General features: G+C 51.9%; 1 protein-coding gene across 4 annotated transcripts in view; it reads right to left on the bottom strand.

Moving 5' to 3' along the window:
* Positions 1-21,953, bottom strand: part of CCDC57 (coiled-coil domain containing 57) — a 102,124-nt gene that overhangs the window by 9,512 nt on the left and 70,659 nt on the right. For all 4 annotated transcript variants that reach the window (XM_049635422.1, XM_049635423.1, XM_049635424.1 and 1 more), the window contains 2 exons: positions 19,872-20,003; positions 19,221-19,437 (listed from right to left, as the gene is read on the bottom strand). In XM_049635422.1, coding sequence (XP_049491379.1) covers positions 19,221-19,437; positions 19,872-20,003 — 349 coding nt within the window. The remainder of the gene's footprint in view (positions 1-19,220; positions 19,438-19,871; positions 20,004-21,953) is intronic.

Raw genomic sequence — 21,953 nt, 5'->3', positions numbered from 1 at the left:
CTTGGGAGGTCTGTCCCCCTCTCTCTGCCCCTCCCCCACTTGCACGCGCACACGCATGTTCTCTCTCAAAAGTAAACGTTAAAGAAAACAATTAAAAAGTTCCTATTGAGTTACAACTTACAGGCAACAAAATGCGCCCATTTGGGGCACCTGGGTGCTTCGGTCAGTTGAGCATCTGACTCTTGATTTCGGCTCAGGTCTTAATCCCAGGGTCACGGGATTGAGCCCCATGTCACACCCTGTGTGGAGTGTGGAGCTTGCTCGGGTCTGTCTCTGTCTCTGTCTCCTTCTCTGCCCCTCTCCCAGACTCAAGCTCTAAAAAATTTTTTTGATGCGCCCATTTTTAAGTGTACATTTCAACGGCGTTTATCTATGTACGGAACGTTTTCATCACCCTGCAGCCCCAACCAAGCACTGACCGGCCTTTTGTCGCTACTGGTCAGACCGGCCTTCTAGAATACACTAGGTGCTTTTTAAAGTCTGGTTCTTCCGGAGACCAAAGAAATGTTTCTTGGGATTCATTCATGCTGTCTTGGGTATGCTAGCTCTTTTACTTGTGGAGCAGCGTTCCGTTACACGGCGGCACCCTTGGGTATCCCATCCATCTGGGGGTGGGTACTTGTGTCGCCCCCTATGTGGGCAGGTCATGAATGAAGGTGTTGTGAACACCGATGCTAAAGTCTCCGGGTGCACGGATAGTTCTTTTTTTTTCTATTTGAGAGACAGAGCGTGGGCAGGGGAGGGGCAGAGAGAGAGGGAGAGAGAATCCCAAGCAGGCTCCGCATTGTCGGCGCAGAGCCCGATGTGGGGCTCGAACCCACGAACCGTGAGATCGTGACCCGAGCCAAAATCAAGAGTCAGATGCTCGACCGACTGAGCCACCCAGGTGTCCCAGAGCTTGGATATTTCTATTTCTTCTGCACGGTTACCTCAGAATGGAGCGGCTGCGTCGTGCAGTGAGCGTACGTGTAACTTTTTAAGAAGCTGGCAAACCGCTTACCAGAGTAGTGGCACCATATTGCGTGCTGCCACAGTGTGTGTTTGGGTTCCCACTGCTCCACATCCCTCTACCACTTGATATTGTCAGGCCTTGAAATTCTTTTGGTCATTCGAGCCAACGTGTAGGGGCACATCGTTGTGGTTTCAACGTGCATTTCCCTGATAACCAATAATGTGGAGCATCTTTTGTGGGCTTATTGGCCACCTAATTATCTTCTTTTGTGACGATTCACTGAATTCTATTCCTGAAACCAATACTGCACTGTATGTTAACTAAAATTTCAATAAAAACCCTCCAAAAAACAAAAATACAAAAAAATCTTTCAAAAATTGTCTTTTCAAGGAGTTTCGCTGTATTTTATTGTATTTGTTTCTTATCGACTTTGTATGTTCTAGATACACGTCCTTGACGCACACGGCGTCTCTCCCAGCCTGAACCTTGTTTTCCCGCCATCCGCACGGCGCCACTGGACAAGCGGAACTCTGCACTGTTGATGGGAGTCCCACCTATCAGTGTTTTCATTTATGGTTCAGACTTCTTGTACCCCAAGGGATCTCTCTCTGCCTATCCAAAGTCACAAAGATTCTCTACTGTGCTTTTTTTTCTAGAAGTTTTATAGTTTTAGCTCTTATGTTTAGGCTTATAATAGATTTTGGCTTTTTTTAAAATTATTATTATTTTTTTAACGTTTATTTATTTTTGAGACAGAGAGAGACAGAGCATGAACAGGGGAGGGGCAGAGAGAGAGGGAGACACAGAATCGGAAACAGGCTCCAGGCTCTGAGCCATCAGCCCAGAGCCTGACGCGGGGCTCGAACTCACGGACCCGCGAGATCGTGACCTGAGCCGAAGTCGGACGCCTAACCGACTGAGCCACCCAGGCGCCCCGGCTTTTTTTTTTTTTTAAGCAGGCTTCATGCCCAGGGCGGAGCCCGACGTGGGACTTGAACTCACAGGACCCCGAGTCAAGACCTGAGCTGAGATCAAGAGTTGGACGCTCAACCAAATGAGCCCCGCAGGCTTCATTTCTGTATTTGGTATAAGGGAAGGGTCGGGGTTCATTTCCCCCCCCATGTGCATGTGTAGTTCTTCCAGCACAATTTATTGAAGCAACTATCCTTTCTCCTTAAATTACCATAGAATCTTTGCATTAACCAAAAAATCAGTTAGTGTGTGTGTGTGTGTGTGTGTGTGTGTGTGTGTGTGTCTACCCACTCCTCCCTGGACATGTATACACTTTGCCAAAACCATGCTGTCACGATCACTGTGCCTTTACCCTGAGTCTCACAATTAGGTAAAATCTTTCAACTTCATTCTTTGTCGAGACTGCTTTGGCTATTCTACATCCTTTGCATTTCTGTGTAAGTTTTAATTTTTGATCCCAATTTTAAAAAGCCTGCTGGTTTTGACTGGGATTGTGGTAAGTGTATAGACACATTTTGGAAGAAATGACATCTTCACACCGAGTCTTCCAGTCCATGAAGATGGTATGTCTCTCCATTATTTAGGTCCTAATTTTCTCTGCAATGGTCTTCTTTGGTGCACAGAAACTTCGTTTAGTATATCCCTAAGGACTTCATAGTTTTGGATGCTACTGTAAATGGCATTCTTATTGCCTTCCAATTCTCATTGCTATGTACAGAAAGATAACTGATGTGGCACCTTGACCTCGTATTCTGGGCCTTTACTAAAGTCGCTTCTTAGTTCTCATAGGTTTTTTTTTTGTTTTTGTTTTGTTCTTAAGGCTCCTTAGGATTTTCTATGTACTGATCACACAGTATGTGAATAAACACAGCTTTACTTCTTTGGCACTCTGCGTGTCTGCCCCCCCCCCACTCTTGTTCTGCTTTATGCCAAAGTTGGGGCCGGCAGTGCCGTGTGGGGTGGAAGTGGTCAGCGCTGGCATTGCCTTTGCCCTCGGTGATACGCCAGCTGCGGGTTTTCTCTAAGAGCCCTTTGTCAGACCAAGGGAGTTCTTCTCTAGCCTGCATCTGCTGGCTTCCTCCTCTTCTGGCCTGCTCACCTTTCTATTTCTTCTTGAGTCAGTTTCGGTAACTTTGGTCTTTCGGAGACTCTGCCAATTTTATGTAGGTCAACTTGTCAAACTACCGGCACGTGGTTGTTCTTCTTCCAGTGTTGTCTCCTTAATATCTACAGGACCTACAGTGACATCCCCCCCTTTCACTCACGACACAACTTGTAGAGCCACCGTTTTATCTGAGTCAATAGCACCGCACGTTTGTCAGTTTTGTTGATATTTTTCAAAGAATCAGATTTGGTCTGATTTCCTATATCATTTTTCTCCTCTCTATTTCACTGTTCCCCACTTTTACCCGTATTCTTTCCTTCGATAAACTTTGGATTTAATCTGTTCTTATGTTTCTAGCTTTTTATGGTGGAGGTGTAGATTACTGACTTTAGACCAGTGTTCTCTCAAAGAAGCATTTAGAGTCTTAAGTTTCTAACTACTACCTGTGATTTCTTCTTTGACCCATGAGTTACTTAGAAGCGTTCTGTTTAGGGGCGCCTGGGTGGCTCAGTCGGTTAAGCGTCCCACTTCAGATCAGGTCATGACCTCACGATTTGTGGGATTGTGCCCCACATTGGGTTCTGTGCTGACAGCTCAGAGCCTAGAACCTGCTTCAGATTCTGTGTCTCCCTCTCTCTCTCTCTGCCTCTCTCCTGCTCACACTCTGTCTCTCAAAAATGAATCAATGTTAAAAAAAATTTAATAGAAGCATTCTGTTAATTTTCAAATTTTTTGGACATTTTTTCTGCTCTGTTCTTGATTTCCAATTTAATAGTTTTGTGGCCAGTAAATACAGTCTGTATGATTTCAATCTTTTTAAATTTACTGAGACTAGTTTTACGGCTCAATATATATGGTCTATTCTGTCGAATGTTCCACATGCACCCGAAAAGAATCTGTATTCTGCTGTTGTTTTTAGAGGGGTCCACACCTGTCATTTAGGTCAGGCTGGTTGACAATGTTGAAATCCTCTATATCCTCACTGATTTTTCTGTCTACTTGTTCTGTTGATTACTGATAGAGAAGTCCTAAAGTCTCCAGGTATAATTATGGACTTCTCTATACAGTAAAACCTTGGTTTGCGAGCATAATTCGTTCTGGAAACACGCTTGTAATCCAAAGCACTTGTATATCAAAGAGAATTTCCCCATAAGAAATAATGGAAGCTCAGATGATTCATTCCACAACGCCAAAATATTCACATAAAAATGATTACAATACTGTAATATAATACAAAATAATAAAGAAACTACAAAATATAAAGAAAAAACCAACAAACTAACCTGCACTTAACTTTGAAAAACTTAGTGGCTGGTGTGAGGGAGACGAGAGGAGGGTTATTGTGTAGGACGACTTTCACAATCGCTAATGGAATCAGTGCTATCTATTGGCTCAACGGAATCTTTTTCTTTTCGCGCAGTTTTAACTAGAAACCTATCCAATGACATTTGCTTTTGCCCCCTTTTGAGGCTTTCACGGAAATGTGACATTGCATTGTTGTTAAACACTCACTGCTCGCACTGTTACAGCCTTATTCAGGTGGTGCTTTTCTATAAGATTTTGCACTGTTTCCCACATTTTACACATCTCCCTAACCTCATTTGAAGTGAGGGATTCCTCTGCCCTTTTCTCCTCCTTCTACGCAGACAAGAGGCAGACGTAGACTTCTTATAAAATCTTGCCGTTTTGGCCACTCACGTATCTCGTTCGTACTTCTCGATGATTTTCTTCTAAACTTCCCCTGTAAGCATCTCCTTCTTCTTACCCCCTTTCTGTTCAACCTTTTCCTGCATGGGGGCCGTTGTATACACTTACACGGATGTTGACTCAGTACAGTATTAATAACCTCTTGTCATATTCTGTATTTAATGTAACTGGCAATGAGGCAGCAGAGGAAAGGGTCTCTATCTGCAGGCAGCCTGACCTAGAATGAAGCAAAGCCTTCCTAAGCTCACTCTTGTCCGGAAAAGCAAAGGACTGTCCACAGGTGCTTTGAAGTGACAAAAATACACTAGTGCCAGTTGTGGGCACCTTCCAACGTTCTGAAAAATCACTGATTTCAGCCAAATACCGTGGTCTGAGACCCAGCATCTGAGCATGGGAAATGATCACCCACAGTCCCGCAGCGAGACAGGGAGAGGGAGAGGGAGGGGGGGGAGGGACCAGTGGTTCAGCTGTGATCATGTGACGTTCGGTGTCACGTATGACTCGTATTGTAAGACCTCACTGGTTTATCGAGTTGAAATTTATTAGAAACGTTTGCTCGTCTTGCGGAACCCTCGCAGAACAAGTTACTTGTGACCCAAGGTTTTACTGGATTTCCTTTCATTTCTGTGTTTTTAAATTGCATGTGTTTTACAGCTCTCTTATTAGGAGCACACACATTTAGGATTGTTATGTCTTCCTGATGAGTTGACTTCTGTATCATCATGAAACGTCCCTTTTTACCTCAGGTTAATATTCCTTACTGGGAAGTCTACTTTGCCTGATGTGAAATAGCCATCCAGCCTTCTTAATCTGTATCTACAATTAAAGTGGGTTTTTTTTTTTTAATCTATCCTGGGAGCGTGCACGTGCGTACAAGTGGGGGAGGGGCAGAGAGAGAAGACCGAGAGAATCCCAAGCAGTCTCCATGCTCAGTGTGGAGTCTGATGTGGGGCTTGATCTCATGAACCCGTGAGATCATGACCTGAGCCAAAATCAAGAGTCACACGCTTAACTAACTGAGCCACCCAGGTGCCCCTCAACATGATTGGTTTTAAATGCACCTTCTTGGGGCGCCTGGGTGGCTCAGCCGGTTGAGCATCCGACTTTGGCTCAGGTCATGATCTCAAGGTTTGTGGGTTCAAGCCCTGTATCGGGCTCTGTGCTGCCAGCCCGCAGCCTGGAGCCTACTTCGGATTCTCTGTCTCCCTCTCTCTCTGTTCCTCCCCAGCCCACACTACTTATCTTTCTCAAAAATAAATAAAGATTAAAAAATAATAATAAAATAAATGTACCTTCTTGCTAAATTGTTTTCTATTTATCTTATCTGTCCATCTGTCCTTTGTTCCCTTTTTCCTCCTTTTTTTGGCTACATTTGGGCTGATTTTTTTTTTAAGATTCATTCACTCATTCATTCATTCATTCATTCATTCAGAGAGAATCCCAAGCAGGCTCCACACTATCACTGTGGAGCCTGATGCAGGGCTCGATCTCATGAACCATGAGATCACGACCTGAGCCGAAACCGAGAGTCAGGTACTTAACTGACTGAGCCATCCAGGCGCCCTGGGATTGATGGTTTTTATTCCATTTTGTCTGCAACACCGTACTACTGGCTATACTTCTTTGTTGCTGTTGTTTTCTCTCGTCTTAGAATGGCTGTTCTGTGGTTTCCGACGTGCGTTTGTAACTTCTCTCGTTCTGCTGTGACACAACGCTGCACAATGTCATGCGTGAGAGCCTCCCAAGGGCACACCTCCTCCTCCCCTTCCCACGTGTGCCGTCTGTCATACATTTTGCTTCTGTACATACATCACAAGCCCCATAACACATTGTGAATAGATGTATTTTAAACGATTGGTGTTTAAAGAAAAATGTAGGCCTCTCCGCGTTCCTCTCTGTTGGCCCGGGTTTCCATCTGGTCCCTTTTTCCTTCAGCCTGAAGAGTGCCCGCTAACAGTCCACGTAGTACAGGTCAGTTGGTGGTAAGTTCTATCAGATTTGTTGGTCTGTGAAAGTTCTTATTCTGCCTTAATTTTTGGAGGCTATTTTTGCTAGCTATAGAATTCTATCTCGACAGCTTTTCCTTTCTTTCGGCACTTTATGATGAGACTTTGTCTTCTGGCTTGCACAGTTTCTGAAGAAAAGTCTTCATTCCATCTTTGTTCATCTCTATGTGATGTGTCCTTTATTCTTCCTTTGACTCCTTTTTTTTTTTTTAATTTTAACGTTTTTATTTATTTTTGAGACAGAGAGAGACAGAGCATGAATGGGGGAGGGTCAGAGAGAGAGGGAGAAGCAGAATCTGAAACAGGCTTCAGGCTCTAAGCTGTCAGCCCAGAGCCCGACGCGGGGCTCGAACTCACGGACCGCGAGATCATGACCTGAGCCGAAGTCGGCCGCTTAACCGACTGAGCCACCCAGGCGCCCCCCTTTGACTCCTTTTAAGATTCTCTTTATCACAGATTCTCAGAAGCTTGATTACGATGCTCCCTGGGTGACAAGCTCACGTGTGTGTTTAGCCAGCTGCTTGGGGAAGCTGCACTTCCTGGGTCTGTGAGTTAAGAGTTTGCATCAAATTTAGGGGAAAATCTGGTCATTCTATCTTGAAATACTTTTTCTCCCCCTATCCCTCCCCCTTCTGTTAGACTGATGGACACTGTCCGTCATGGGGACAAGGCTGTTCTCTCTTCCCCCGTTTCTCTCTTTGTGCATCATTTAGGACAGATTCTATTCCTATTCCTTCGAGTTCTCTGTTCTTCCTTCGACCATCTTTATTCTTGGGTTAATTCCATCCAATGAGCTTTCTTTACCAAATATCAGAGTTTTCAGGTCTACAAGTTTTGTTTGGTGCCTCTCCTGTTTTCAATCTTTTTATGTAGATGCTTTTTTTTAAATACTTAGATACAGTCATTCCGGTTCTTTAAACGTCTTTGCTTGTTCCCTCATTTCTGTTATTTCTGGGCCTCTACTGACTGGTTTCCCTCTTGCAAATGGATCACGTTTCCATTTCTTCATGTGTCTTATAATTTTCGATTAGGTGTTAGGCACTGTAATATAATATTTTCTTGAAAAATATTTTTGTTCTAGAATGCTGGGTTTTGTTTTGATAGGCAGTTAGGTTCCTTGGTTGGTCATTTCAAAGACTGTTTTTAAGCTTGCCTAGGCTAAGTCTACGTGGGCCTTCATTCCAGAGATACCCACCCTACTACGGACGTGTGACTTCTCTACGTCTCCACTGAATGAAGCTGCTGATGGGGACTCAGCACTCTGACTGAATATCTCCCTACCCTGTGAGAGCTCTGGAAATGGTTCAGCTTACAAGTCGTTTGTCTTTCCTTTGCCTGGAACTGTGGAGCTTTATTCTATACAGCTGGGGCTAACACGCAGTGAGGACTCAAGAGAATGTCTATGCAGGTTTCTGGAGTTCTCTTCTGTATATACCCTCCTTTCTGGACTCTGTCCTGCAACTGCCAGCCCCTTCTGCCTTCCCAAACTCCAATTCCCATTTCCCCAACTCAGTACGGCTTCTGAGTTCTATTTGGCACCCCCCTCCCTATGACTGCAGCCCAGAAACTGCCTTCAGACAGAAAGCCAGGGGGTCCTGGAACTTGCCTCATTGGTCTTCCTTCTTTTACGGACCACAGTCCTATGCTGTTGGCCAATGTCCAAAAACAGTCGTTTCATATATTTTGCCCAACTTTCTAGTTGTTTATGGAGGGGTGTTAAAGTCTAGTCCTTATAACAGCCTAGCCTGAAGACGTGAGGGCTAGCCGTGCTGTGGCCCCAGAATACGTACCGCGGAAGAATAAGCCGATTTCACTATTTCTTAAAGTATTTACTTTGTTGTAAAAGTTATTTCAATACCAGTCGTTTCCCAAGTGGTAGTAAATGTTTCACCACAGTACGGTCAAGAGAAGAGCCAACAAAGATCTACTTGACGACGCTTCTCAAGAAGTTTAGAGGATACTCTGCACTTCTTAAAAAGCCTCAGGTTATAATTGGCGTGGGCAGGCAGCTGGCGTGGCTCACCCGTTCAGAACACAGCGCCGCTCCCTCCTTTGACCAGAACGCCGTTCTGGGACCTTCTTTAGCCGTGATCACAATGGTGCTGAGGGGCGGTAGACGCCAACCTGTGGCGATTTCACTGGTGTGCGGGCGCTCACACCCACTCCTGTCCTGACAGCGGTGACAGGCAGAGCCAAAGAGAGAAAGGGTGCTGGGCAGTGAGGGCAGGACCTGTCACCCCCTGGGGTCCTGGGACCGTCACAGTCACAGTGCTGAATAAGTCTCCCCGCTCTCGTGGACAGCTCCCAACCCGATCTGCCTCACGAGGTCTCTGCGGCAGTGGTCGGTGGGCGTGTGCGCCAGGCCCTCCAGTGGGAAGCAACTCGCCCTGTTCCCAGCTTGTGTTCCTGGAGCCCAGCCAACGAGCCCTGACTGGCGATTGCATCAGGACATCTTTCTGGTGCAGAGGACAAGCCCTCCCCGGCCCTAGCTGGCTTCCTTCCCCGTGGCTCGGGCTGCTGGTCTCTGAGCGAGGTCTCACAAGGCTCTGCCGCGGCTGCCCACCTCACTGCCACTCGCATTCCAGAAAGGTTCTCAGGCCCGAGGAGCGTTCTCTGGTTAGTGTGCCAAAGAACAGGATGTAATGTTCCAGGTGCGTTTACAATGGGACCACAAGCTGTTCTCTGAGATCACCTACTCTATGTGATTTTAAGCTTTTCTTACTTATCACAAGGTGGCTATCACTCAAAAACAGCGCTGGGCCATCAGCCTGCCCTCCTGCGCTCAACCAGAAACGCAAACACGACTGTGGGGCGGTCAGATGGCAGTATTCCTGGTCTTGATGGTGTGTGGACAAGGTAACTCTAAGGTCCCGTGCCTACAGTACGTTTTCATGTCCTCAGAGCCACAGCCAAATCAATCCGATTTCAGACGAAGGTCCAAAGCACACGCATCCCTCCAGAGAAGGCGTGGAGTGGTCTCTGCTCAGGAACACAAGGGGACAGATGAGATGGCACCCGGGGGCCCACTCAGCCCTAGCCAGAGGCAGGCGACACACCGCGGGACGGACAGGTGGACAAGGGCAGGAGGGCCTGCTGCGCTTGCCCTGCAGTATGGTCACGCGGGAACGTACCGCGACCCTCGAGTAAAGGGAACCCCAGTTATACCAGCAGTCACCTGACGCCCCGGTCTGGGACGGCCCTTGGCCACAGGCCGGGCCTCTCTCTGGAGCCCACCCGGCCGATCTGGCCGGTCCGGGTCATCGGAGCATTTTCTTTGTCTTTTGTCAAGCGTGTAAAATCGTGAACGTGGTAACGCGGCTCCAGCTACAAGACCACACGCTACCAGGCACGGCTGGATCTGGCTCACCGCGGGCGTAGCTCGCGGACTGAGCTGTGATTTGGTCCACACTCTGATTTTTTAATTAGTTGCCAGTTTTCAATAACGAAAACATTCTATGTAAAAAGCAAGATTTCCAGTTCTTTTGGAAAACGGGAAGATCTGGCTTGTCGGCCATCTCCCCCCGAGGAGCAGAAGCATGATGGCATCATCCCGGACGGAGCACACCCGCCGGCCCGTCGCTGCCCCACACGGTCAGCACGGCCCCTGCACGCCTTCGCCCCGCCGCCCGCTGCCTGGGGCCTGCGGGCACCCGCACCCGGGACTCGTCTGGCCCAGTGGGCTCAGGGTCTGAAGTCCGACGGCTCGGACTCTGGTCTCGATCCGCTACCGGGGAGCTGGGAGACTCGGGCGAGCAACCTAGCGTTTCTGGGCCTATGACTCCACCTCTGACTGCACGGCCCCGACCTCCGGCCTCCAGTAGCTGCTGCGGGAGGCCACTGCCGGGAGGCTCACACCCACCGTGTGCAGCAGTGGCCAGAGGCTCCACAAACGTTTGGGCTGTGAACAAGAGGGGGCCGTTTTTGTTTTTTCTGGATGGTCAGGTAACAACAGCCTGGCAGTGTGGTTATCTGAGTAGGTGTCCTCTCTGTCGAGAGATCTATAGAAGTGTTCTCACTACACAGGACTTAAAATTAATTCTGGAGTAGTAGCTGGTTGATAGCATCACGTGTACCTTTTCTTAACATTTTATGCAATCCTTCTTAAGGGGAAAAACGTTTAATTTCAAGAAACACGAATGTAATTTTCAAAAGAACAAAAATTAAAGAAAAAGAACCCCAACATTGCTCGCTTTAAAAGCTGTAGTCCTCGCCCTTCATCGTTTTTGATTCCGTCATCCTCAGTGGGGGGATGAGGGTCCCCCCACACACGCTGGGTGTGCTGTGGGACCTTCTCAGGCCCCAGGGGAGACATCTGGGGAGCTCTCTCCACCAGTACACAAGGGGCAGAACACGGAGAACACGGTGGGTGTTCAGTGGGTGAGGTCTTGAGGTCTTGAGGACAGACCCCGCCTCCCTTTCTGGGGGAGTGTGACCCCCCCCCCCCCCCAACACACCCCGGCTACATTCCTCAGGAGCTGCCTGCCATTATCAATCTGACCTCTGGGACAGCCTCGGCCTTTCTCCCAGAGGTCCGCCCCTGTTCCAGTCGGGCCTGTCCCCTCGGGAACTCCAGGAGTGCAAGGGGGGCTGGGGACCTCTGGCTGGGGACACCGGCCTTGGGCAGGAGCTCCGTGCCTCGGGCGGGTTTCCTCACTTGAAAACGGGATTCCAGTAGCTCTGCAGATGGGTTTACTACTGTGGGGGTGACTGCATTCATTTGTAAAAAACAGATCTCCGGCCCGCCGACCCCCCCCGCCCCCACCGACCCCAAGCTGGGGCCCAGTCCCTTCTAGAGCACACTTCTCTGTCCCTGTGTGTTCTGTCACAAATCACAGCGAACACGCACTTGCTGCTAGCTTTCAGTCACCTTACAATGGGTACGAATCCTAACAACATGCAAAGCACACAGAAGGCAGCCAGCTTCACCCACAATTTAAAAACTGCAAGTTAAAGCCAATAATGAAATACATTTTTCATCTGCCAGATTGGCAAGAAAGAAAATGCCGGATAAAAACACAGCCGCACCAGAGTGAGGAAAGACACTCTTACACCCTGCAGCCACGAGCACGAACGAATCGGGCCAATTTTTCGGGGGCGATTTGGAAATAGCTTGCAGAACTCCAACCACTCACGCCTTTGACCCAGTGATTCCAGATGCTATTCTGACGACACCCTCCCACGGCCCTCCCTCCACGCCGCGAGCTTCGCTGCGGCACCGCCTTAGGAGCTAAGACCACAGGCCACCCGAAGTCCAGGCATACAGGGCGGTTGAAGAACGTCCTCGCGCCCCACGTCACCGAACTACCCAGGACGGGGTCGAAGGAGCACGCTGCCTACTGGCACACGTCCCCGAACACAGCGGGTGCACACGCGTGCTCGCCGTCCGCTTCTACAGTCACAGAGCGCAGGGCAGGTGTGGAGAGGGGCAGGGGACCCGACCGCTGTGGTCAGAGGGGGCAGGGGGCGCGGGGCCTGACTTCTCCCCAACAACCCCAGGCACCATTTCATTTCCCAGCCACACGGAGGCGTCACTCCTGACCCGCCGAGATCAGGAGCCCCCTTTGCTCCAGTGGGCGTCCCACACCCTGAGCGCCACGGCGTGGCTGGGCCGCCTGGGAGGCGGAGTGGTCTAACCACCCCTGGAGCGGCTGCGTCATACGTGGCCCTCCCAGATGTCCCAGCACCCGGCGTCGCCTTCCGGGTGGGGCCCGGCTTTCCGAGGCAGGTGCCGCTTTGCCGGTGGGCCCGACAGCTGCCTTGGGGCTGAGTGCTCCTGTCCTGACTGATGTGGATGAGCCATTGCCGTGTGACTGACCTTGGTCATCTGTCAACCCAGTCTTTCCAATTGGGTTGTTTTGAAGTTAAAAAATAATCATTTTAGAAACACGTGATTTTTCTTTATCTTTTTAAAGTTCACTTATTTGTTTCGAGAGAGAGAAAGAGAGCGCACGCTATCAGGAAGGAGGCAGACAGAGAGGCAGAGGATCCCTGTACTGTCAGTGCAGAACCTGATGCGGGTCCTGATCTCACCAACGAGCTTAACCGACGGCGCCTCCCAGGAGCGCCAGAAATGTGTGATTTTTAAACCACTAGATACTCAGTTCCAATTCTGTACATTTTTAGGTTTGATTTTAAGCCACTGAACTCTGCGTGGGAGGCATTTTAGCGTGTGGCCGGCACTGCTGGTGGGCAGTCGTGTGCCGGGCCATCCTGTGTCGGCCTCTCCTTACGTAACATATGCCCACAGCTAGAAGGTTCCTGCTGTGTGCGGCCTGTTCCCCGTGCATTTTACTGGCCTTGAAAACCACTCATTTCGCTTCAAGAGAAACTGTCCGTATTTCAGTTAGAATTACACTGACTCCTTAGCGTAGAGAAAACAGCTTTGTAGTATGTAATACTCCCATCTAGAAGAGCTGACTTATAAAGATGTACTTTTCCCACAATGCCTGGTAGGGTCTCTCATCACATGGTTTTCCTGAGAGCACAGACCGCTGGGCTGCAGACTCAGGGCCTCCCTGGGCTCCATTCTCTCCAGTCACCTCCCTGCTCAGCTCGACTGAGCACCTGTCGCGCACCTGCTGTGCTAGCCCTGCCCCAGCGCCAGGCTGTCCCAGGACAGAGTGGGGGGGGGGGCGGTGCGCTAGTGCTGAGGGAGGGGAGGAAGCCAGCTGGAAGGTGATGGGCCACAGGCAGGTGCTCTGAGAGGATGGTGGGGGGGGAGGTGTCCAGAGGTGTGGGCAGGAGGGGCCTGGGGTGCATGGGGCTCCGGGGAGGGGTCGGAGCCCCAGGCTCTGCAGCAAGGAGAGAGGACAGAAGAGTAGGGTCAGGGTCAGCGTGGAGCAGGGGTGGGGGTGGGGGTCAGGAGAAGGGGCCGGATCCCTCGGGCAGGGTGGAGAAGGGGGGGCACGGTGACCCCGAAGTCCTGGGTGCAGTTGTGGGTCCGGACCCCAGGCACCTGTGCAGACCCAGGGGGTCAGGGTTGGGCTCAGGCCCTGCCCCGGGATAGGGTTGCAGCAGGGCCTGGCCAGGCCTCCTGGGGCAGTACGGAGGCCAGGAGGGGCTCTGGTCCCACCTCAAAACCAAAAGGAGTACGTCTTTTCAGCGACAAGAGCCAAGCGCTTGAGAAATCCGTGTAATGGAAGCAATCCTTCATGTTATTAAGTGCAGGTGTCACACACTGTTACACTATTTCAATATTGTTTTTAACTTTTCACGACTGCTAGGACTCACAGTTTGTTCCTCACAATGCACGGAACACTTACAAAAGGAGAAGACGCTTCATCCCAGGCTCTATAATGGAGCCTCTAGATTGCCTGTCTGGACGGATCGCCCACGTTGTACTTTATCATAAATGCTTACGATCACAGGTTTACGTCCGAAGCAGAGTTACTGACTTCCTGAGAGTATCACTGAAGAAACCAGTAAGGTTTTAAAAAGTATTCTGAGGGGCGCCTAGCTGGCTCGGTGGGTGGGGCCTGTGACTCTCGATCTCAGGATGGTGGGTTCAAGTCCCATGTTGGGCGTAGAGATTACTTAAAAATAAAATCTTTAAAAAATGATGATAAATAGGGGGCACTTGGGTGACTCGGTTGGTTGAGTGTCCAACTCTTGATTTCGGCTCAGGTCATGATCTGACAGTTTGCGAGTCTGAGCCCTGAGTCAGGCTCTTACTCTGACAGCACGGAGCCTTCTTGGGACTCTCTCTCTGCCCCTCCCCGGCTCGTGCATACTCTCTCTCTCTCTCAAAATAAGTAAACACTTAAAAATAACAATAAAAAAGACGTATGCTTACAGAAAGTAGAATATCATACAGATAACTCCGTTATGCATACTCGAACAGTCAACACATGAGGGGAGCACAAAGAAACTCTGTAGACAGTTGGAACGACCACAATGCGTTCATTCCAACCTTTCCTCCCGCCTCAATGCTTCCCAGGGTGAGCCAAACATATCTCTCCTACTTCTCAATCCCAAAGCGCTGCTCATAAAGGGCAGGGGCGACAGGCCCAGCCCCAGCCGGTGTGTGACCACCCTCCCCTGCACAGACCGTGCTGAAGGCCCGCCCCACAGCCTTCCTGGTTTCCTTGCCGAGGCCCTGCCTGCTGTTCTCAGGCTCTGAGACAGTCCCCTGGTGGAAGACGGTCTGTCTGGAGCTCTGGGGAAAACACTTCCCTTCCCAATGAAAAGAAAGAAGTGTGGGGAGAGAAGCGGGCCTTCTGACGTGAGGCTCGGAGCTGCTGCAGCTCTTCTGGACCATTAGGAGGAGACAGAGCCCCAGACCAGCCAGCCCCTGGCTCATCTGCCTCTGGGCTCGACACACAACTTGACGGACTCCTATGTGTTGGTCAGCGAGTCAGTGCCACTGCCGTGCCGTGCTCACTGCGTGTCAGGAATGTGACCAAATGCTCACCACCTCGGCTGTCTCCTCCTGGGTCCAGTGAGCACGTATAAGTTTCTGGGGCTGCTTTAAGTCACCTTCAGGAGGCTGTCTGTGACCTGTGCACAGCAGGTCAGGGCTGCCGAGGGGCTTCGCCGGGCACCGGCACTGCCGCTGTGCTCCTCCCCACCCGGAACGGTCCCCGCTGTCACCTGCAGCAGCCGGCTGGCCGCCCTGCTCACCAACCGGCCCCGCTTGGCCCCTGCTTCTGCCTGCTTCCCGACTCGCCGCCCTCCTCACCCCTGAGCCACGGCTCTGTGCCACTTAAAAGCAGGAAAGGAAGGGACTCTGACAGGAAGTCACCACCAGGCCGTCCCTTCCACCTGCACGTGGACGGGCGTGGCCTCTCGGAACTGCTGCTTTTCAAGAGCACGGCTTCTGGAAGAAGTCGTCTGCCCCATTCTTCCCTCCAGCTCCTCCCGCCCGGAAGACTGGCATGGCTGTGTGGCCCGTCCGCGGGGACCACCTGTAACCCCACACTAACCTTCACCTTGCGTCTTGACCTCACCTGGCCTCCTGGCCACACGCCCCGGGGAGACCACTGTCTCTCTCTTTAAGACTTTCTATTACAAAGGATGCCCAAAAAGTTTCATCAAACACATGTACATGTACAGTTTAAAGTATAAAAATAAAATAACTTGAAGAATAAAACAAACATTGGGGCGCCTGGCTGGCTCAGAGGAGCGTGCAACTCTTACTCTCGGGGTCGTGATTTCGAGTCCTGTGTTGGGTGTAGAGATTACTTAAAAAAGTAAAAGTTAGGGGTGCTGGGTGGCTCAGTCAGTTGGGCATCCGACTTCGGCTCAGGTCATGATCTCGCGGTTCCTGAGTTCAAGCCCCGCGTTGGGCTCTGTGCTGACAGCTCAGAGCCTGGAGCCTTCTTCGGACTCTGTCTCCCTCTCTCTCTGCCCCTCCCCTGCTTGTGCTCTGTCTCTCTCTCTCAAAAATAAATAAAAACATTAAAATAATAATTCTTCACCTTCTTGAGGCACCTGGCTCAGTCGGTTAAGCATCCAACTCTTGATTTTAGCTCAGTCATGATCTCAGCTTGTAGCTTGTAGCTCTGCCTCAGGCTCTGTGCTGACAGTGTGGAGCCTGCCTGGGATTCTCTCTCTCTCTCTCTCTCTCTCTCTCTCTGTCACTTCCCTACTTGTGCTGTCTCTGTCCCTCTCAAAATACACAAACTTAAAAAAAAAATTCTTCACTTTCTTGCCACGTATGGACCCCTTCAAGTGTGACTATGGCATTTTTCAAAAAGGCAAGCCCTGCTTTCTTTCTTTCTTCTTTTCTTTTCCCCTTCCTTCCTTCCTTCCTTCCTTCCTTCCTTCCTTCCTGCCTTCCTTCCTTCCAACTAGGCTCCACGCCCAGCATGGGGGTCGAACTCCCCACCCCGAGATCAGGAGGCCCCAACAGTGGTATTTTCTGTGGACATGTGCAAAGGAAGCCAGTCCGGCACTTAGCCGGCTATGTTGTGAGAAATGGGGCGCTCGCTTAACTAGAGCGAGTCAGATGTGAGGCAGAAATAAAAGTCCTCCCCACATGGACGGCCTCAAAGAGTTTCCCATATAAAAATTCTCTTCTAAGGCTATTCTGGAAGAAGAACAACGTATCTTAGAGGCTACTAAGGTAGCCACGGATAAGTTTGAAGGAACTGAATCAAATTTATTTTGTCTAAAAGACACCCCTCCCGAACAGCTAATATCCTCATGGATGGTAACAGAAAAATGCAAACATCCACAAGTTTAAGAAACTGATGGGTGAAATGAAAATAAGCTGGGAGTAACCACCAGAAGAATAAAACTTGAGTGTCACTTAAAAACAGGCTGGAGATGGAAAATGTGACCTATTCAATGAAAGGCGTGAGAAGATAAAAAATTCTTCAAGCACGCCAAGCAGAAAATACACAAAAAGCCACCGGAGGGAAGTGCCAGCAACGAGGGCTCCCAGGGAAGAGCATGTACGGAGCCCCTGTGGCAGACTCGCACACGGGTCAGCAGGGCACAGGGGACGGGGACGGCGCTGTCCTTTCTGCAGAAGGCGCCGCCCCAACAGATGGGCGCGGGAAGGAGGGGAATCAGAGGAAGCCGGTGAGTCAGTGAAATACGAAGCGAGCAGGGCTGAGGCCCACCTGGGAAACCCAGGGGCAGAGTCTGGGGAGGAGCATGAGGCTGAGACCGCGCGGGAATAGCCGGGAAAATGCGCAGAAAGGTACAGCGAGGAGAGCCCAGGCCGGCCGAGGGCCGTGGGGCGGTCACGACGCCAACAGCCCAGCACCGCCCACGGGCAGGTGGAGACCCGGGCGCCATGGTGGGATGGGCCAGACACAGACGCCCTGGGGAAGTCAGCACCGCAGTGACAGCGGGACTTCCAACAAGAGGGCAACACGGGCCACTAGTGAGTGCCGCTGGGCCATCGGGACGAAAACTCAGTTTGGTTCCTATTTTGTAACGTATACAGTGATAAATTCCAAATGATTCACGGATTTACACATTAAAAAAATGAAGCCATAAGTATTAGAAGAAGTCAGGGAAGAATAATCTCCAATTGTGGAGTGGAAAAGGCCAAAAAAAGGCACAGGAACCAGAAAGGGTGAAAAACAAGAACACTAACTACACACACACACACACACACACACACACACACAAATACACACATGACAAAAACCACCATAAGCCGAAAGTCAAATGAGAAACTGCCGGAAGGTGGGAAAGTATTTGTAAACTGTGTCTCGGGAAAGGGGTAATTTCCATCAGGAAGGACGAGCTCCTACAGATGGAGCCGCGGCAGGCGGGAAGGGGCAGAGCGGGAGCCAGGGGAGAGGAGGGGACTCCTGCCCAGAGCCACTCGGGGAAACGCCGCACCACCTCGGACAGGAGACGCGGGTGACGTCCGCAGTGCCGTGTGCGCAGCCTCGCACACCCTGCTGGTGTCCGTGTGAGCGGGGGTGGTCCCACGGACCCCACCGGACCGGACCTTCCCGAACTAGAAATACACCTGCTTTTCGACCTGGCAACCCCCACTCTGGGGACTCACATACAGGCTTTCAGCGGGAGGCATGTGTCCCAGGCCATCACTGTAATGTGACTTGTATGGCAAAAGATTGGAAATGACCTAAAATATCCACTGCAGGGACAACAGTCCCATCGGTCAGGGCACATCTACACGACGAGGTGCGGCCCACGTGGGGCTGAGACCCCGAGCAGGGGCGCTCCCTGTGGACGGATTCCGAAGGGATTTCCTCCAGCTTCTGGCCGCTTCTCGGGGTCAGGCTGCTCTCCCGACAGAGCAAATGCATCTCCTGGACGCCCGCGAGGACCTGGCGGGGCAGGGACAGGGACACACGGGCGTGCTCGGGAGGCCGGAGAGTGGCCGGCTCTCCCAGACGGAAGGACCGCACCAGCCCCCGTGGAGGGGACCCCGCGGCACCGGGCAGCACCCGAGCAGGAGGACTGGCACTGTGGTGACACAGCAGGAGCCCGCACAGGCGGAACGGGCGGAGAGAACGCGGTGTCTGTCTGCACATCAGCCACCGCGGACCCAGCCCTCCTGGACAGCGGCGGAGGGGAAGCGCGTCTCGCCTAAGACAGGATGTCGACTCCCTCCATTCTGACTTCCTACTTTCTGAACGAGTAAGTTCTTCCTTCCAGCTTCTCTCTTACCTCAGGCAAAGCATCCGTGGCGGGAACAGAAACTACCCCTCGGCAACAAGAACCGCCCTGCAGGACACCGGGCCCCCGTGAGACAGCCCCCGACGGTGATCTGCCTGACCCTCACCGCCCACCTACACGGGCCCACCGACCGCCGGCCCGCATTCTCCCTATAGATGAGCCTGGGACTGTTTTCCCCGCTTTGCAGAGCGTCTTCGAGTTGCTCGCCCACGGTCCTCCTGACATCGGCCTCGCTGCAGTAACCACCCTTCTCGTGTCACGTCCGCTCATCTCTCTGCCTCTGGAGTGTGTTGGTGACGAGTGGCCGAGCCTGGCGTGTCTGGGACCCCGGAGCCAGGCACTCGTGCGCCCCTGTGTCCCGGCCCCAGCCTACCTGGCACAGAGTCGTCCTGGGACGTGAGGCCGGAGGGGCTGGATCCCAGGTCCAGTAACTTCCACGTGTCCTGGAGGGGACCACTGGCTGGTGATGAGGAGCTTTGGGTGTGGTGGCTCTTTTCCTCACGGGATTCTTGAGCCAGGTGTGGCTTTGGGGACCGGCTTTCCTTCTGCCGAGCTGATCTGTAAGTCGCCCTGGAGATCCCGTGTTGCCCCTATGACAGTAAACAAAGACAGAAACAGCCCTCAGAGTCCTGCTGGGTGAGTGGTGGGACGGTGGGCGGCCCTCGGTCAGGCCCGCGCTCCCCGGGCACTCCAGCTGGGGTTCCCCTGGGCTCCAGAAGGCCTCGCGATGTGCAGGGCAAAGGCAGTCCAGTCTCTACGGGAGGTGGGACCTGGAAAGAAGGGCAGATGCCCCAAAGCCCATGCTCTCCGGCCGCGAAGGCCCGCTGTGGGGGCCCGTGTGTGCCCTGGGGCGGGGGTCTCGCTGTGCAAGGGCATGACGGAGACCCCCCCTGCCCCCGCCCACGCGAGGAGAGGTGTCTGGTCCTGACACCGCAGTCACTCAGGGCAACAGCCACCCACTGGGACAGAAGGCACACGGGTTCCCCATAGTGGGTCCCTGCACTGAGACGCGGCCCTGCTGTACCTGCCCCGACCCGGCCTCAGCTCCTGCTGTGCAGCCTGGCGGACTGGACCTTCTGCTGATGCTCTGGGCCAGGTGGGGCCGGGCCTCCCCGGGGCGTCCAGAGGAACGTTCTGTCTTGGCGCTCTTAGAGCCCTGCCGTGGAAATGCAGAGAAAAGGACTCAGTGCCATGTGTCATCGAGGGGGCGTGTCACCCAGGTCTCCCTCAAAAGCAGGAAGAAACGCTGTCCCCAAGTCTCCGGTATCAGGGACTCGCTCACATTGGGGATTGGCCACAAGGGAGGGGCGTGGTCGTGTCCACGAGCCAGGATGACCACAGCAGGCCTTCAGTGGCCATCTGAGTGCCCCTCACATCCTTCAGGAGACCGAGAACCTAACGTCACACAGACCCTCCCAGGGCACATGTCCCTGGCACATCATCGGTGCATCGCTCTGATGGCTCTTTGCACCCCTCTCTGTGGGGACGCCTGCAGGACGGCAGTCAGAAGCGAGCATGGGGGAGTTTCTAAAGAGGCACAGAATGAAACATGGAAGAAAATGTAAGAATTAAAAGCAGGGGCACCAGGGCAGAGCCCGGGCAGCAGGCCAGTGGGGCCCCTGGGAACCAGCCAGATCCACCAGCCTCCTCCCGCCCCAGGGAGCACTCACACCCACCACCCAGCTCTCCTCCGCTCTAGTTCAATCAATATTTGAGTTTTCAACTGAGAAACGCACACAAATCTTTTGGATTTAATTGACAGCCCCTGGGGCAGCACTGACAATAAATGGCTTTTCGCATTTGTTGAGGGACTCACTGTGCGTCTTCCTCTGTGCTTTCTGGCCATACCCTTTGCTTATTTATCTATTGGTTAAAAAAGTGGGCCCCAGAGTCTCATCTTTTCTCATGTTTTAAGAAAGGAGTCCTTTCACTGGATTATCCAAGACATGGTAGTTTTGTAGTTTGAAAGAGATTAATAAAGTGTAATAAAGTACTTTTCAAGTTTATTTATTTGTTTTGAGAGAGAGAGAGAGAGAGAGAATATCCCCATGAGGGCTCCCTGCTGTCAGCACGGAGCCTGACTTGGGGCCTTGAACTCACAAACCTTGAGATCATAATCTGAACCAAAATCAAGAATCAGGCACTTAACTAACGGAGCCACCCAGGCGCCCCTAGTGTAATAAAGTACTTAATGTTCCAGAAAGAAGTGAAGGTACAGATAACAATATGCATGTTTTACTGTAACGGCTAACGGGCATATTTATTCTATGACTTAGGACATTTTCCTCAATAACACGTATGCAGAAGTTTAATTAATTAATGCAGATGATTTGAAAAGTTATGAACAACTAGCTGAGGCACTTCGAAGTTTTAACAGCATTTCCCACAAGTGGAAAAAGCGTCCTCCAGGGGATGGGGGGTCTTCTAGGAGGGGGGTCCTCCTCCAGGAGAACGGGTCCCCTAGGGGAGGAGGTCCTCCAGGGGAGGGATCCTCTGGTGGAAAGTGCCATGGTCTTCAGCCCCTCTCTGTGGCCAGCCCTGCCCAGTTGTCTCAGGCCACGTCTCCTCGCCAGGCACACAGCCGTGGACATCTCTCCCACAGAGCCAAAGCCATTCCAGACGGCCTGGCGCGTCCCTGCTGTCCCATGGCTCAGACCCTGCCCTTTGCCGAGGGCTTGTGTTTAGCTCCAGCAGAAGGCCCCCAACACCCCACGAGGTGTGTGTGCCCACGGACGAGGCTGGTGGGCAGCTCGGGGATCGCTGGTCCCAGACCGCCGCTCGCCTCCCCCCGGACAGCTGCCAGGCCTCGAACCCGGATTCCTTCCTTCTCTCACATTCCATGTCCATCCCACAGCAAATCCAGACCTGACGCATCTCCTGGCCGGCCGCCCCCTCCTCCCAGCCAGGACCCCCCGCCGACTGGCCCCGCACCCACCCCCAGCTCAGCGTGGAGCCCAACGCCGCCGCCTCTGCCACCTCGCCAGGGCCGACTTGGAGCTCGCGTCACCCCACGGCCGAACAGGCCGCCCATCACCCACCTGGCGCTCTCTGATTTTATCTGACGCACACTGGAGACCGTTCGCGAGACATCAGCATATGGTCTAGG

Source organism: Panthera uncia, chromosome E1 (genome assembly GCF_023721935.1).
Source record: "Panthera uncia isolate 11264 chromosome E1, Puncia_PCG_1.0, whole genome shotgun sequence".
Classification (NCBI taxonomy): Eukaryota; Metazoa; Chordata; class Mammalia; order Carnivora; family Felidae; genus Panthera; species Panthera uncia.
This window is presented reverse-complemented; position numbering and strand designations above follow the sequence as displayed.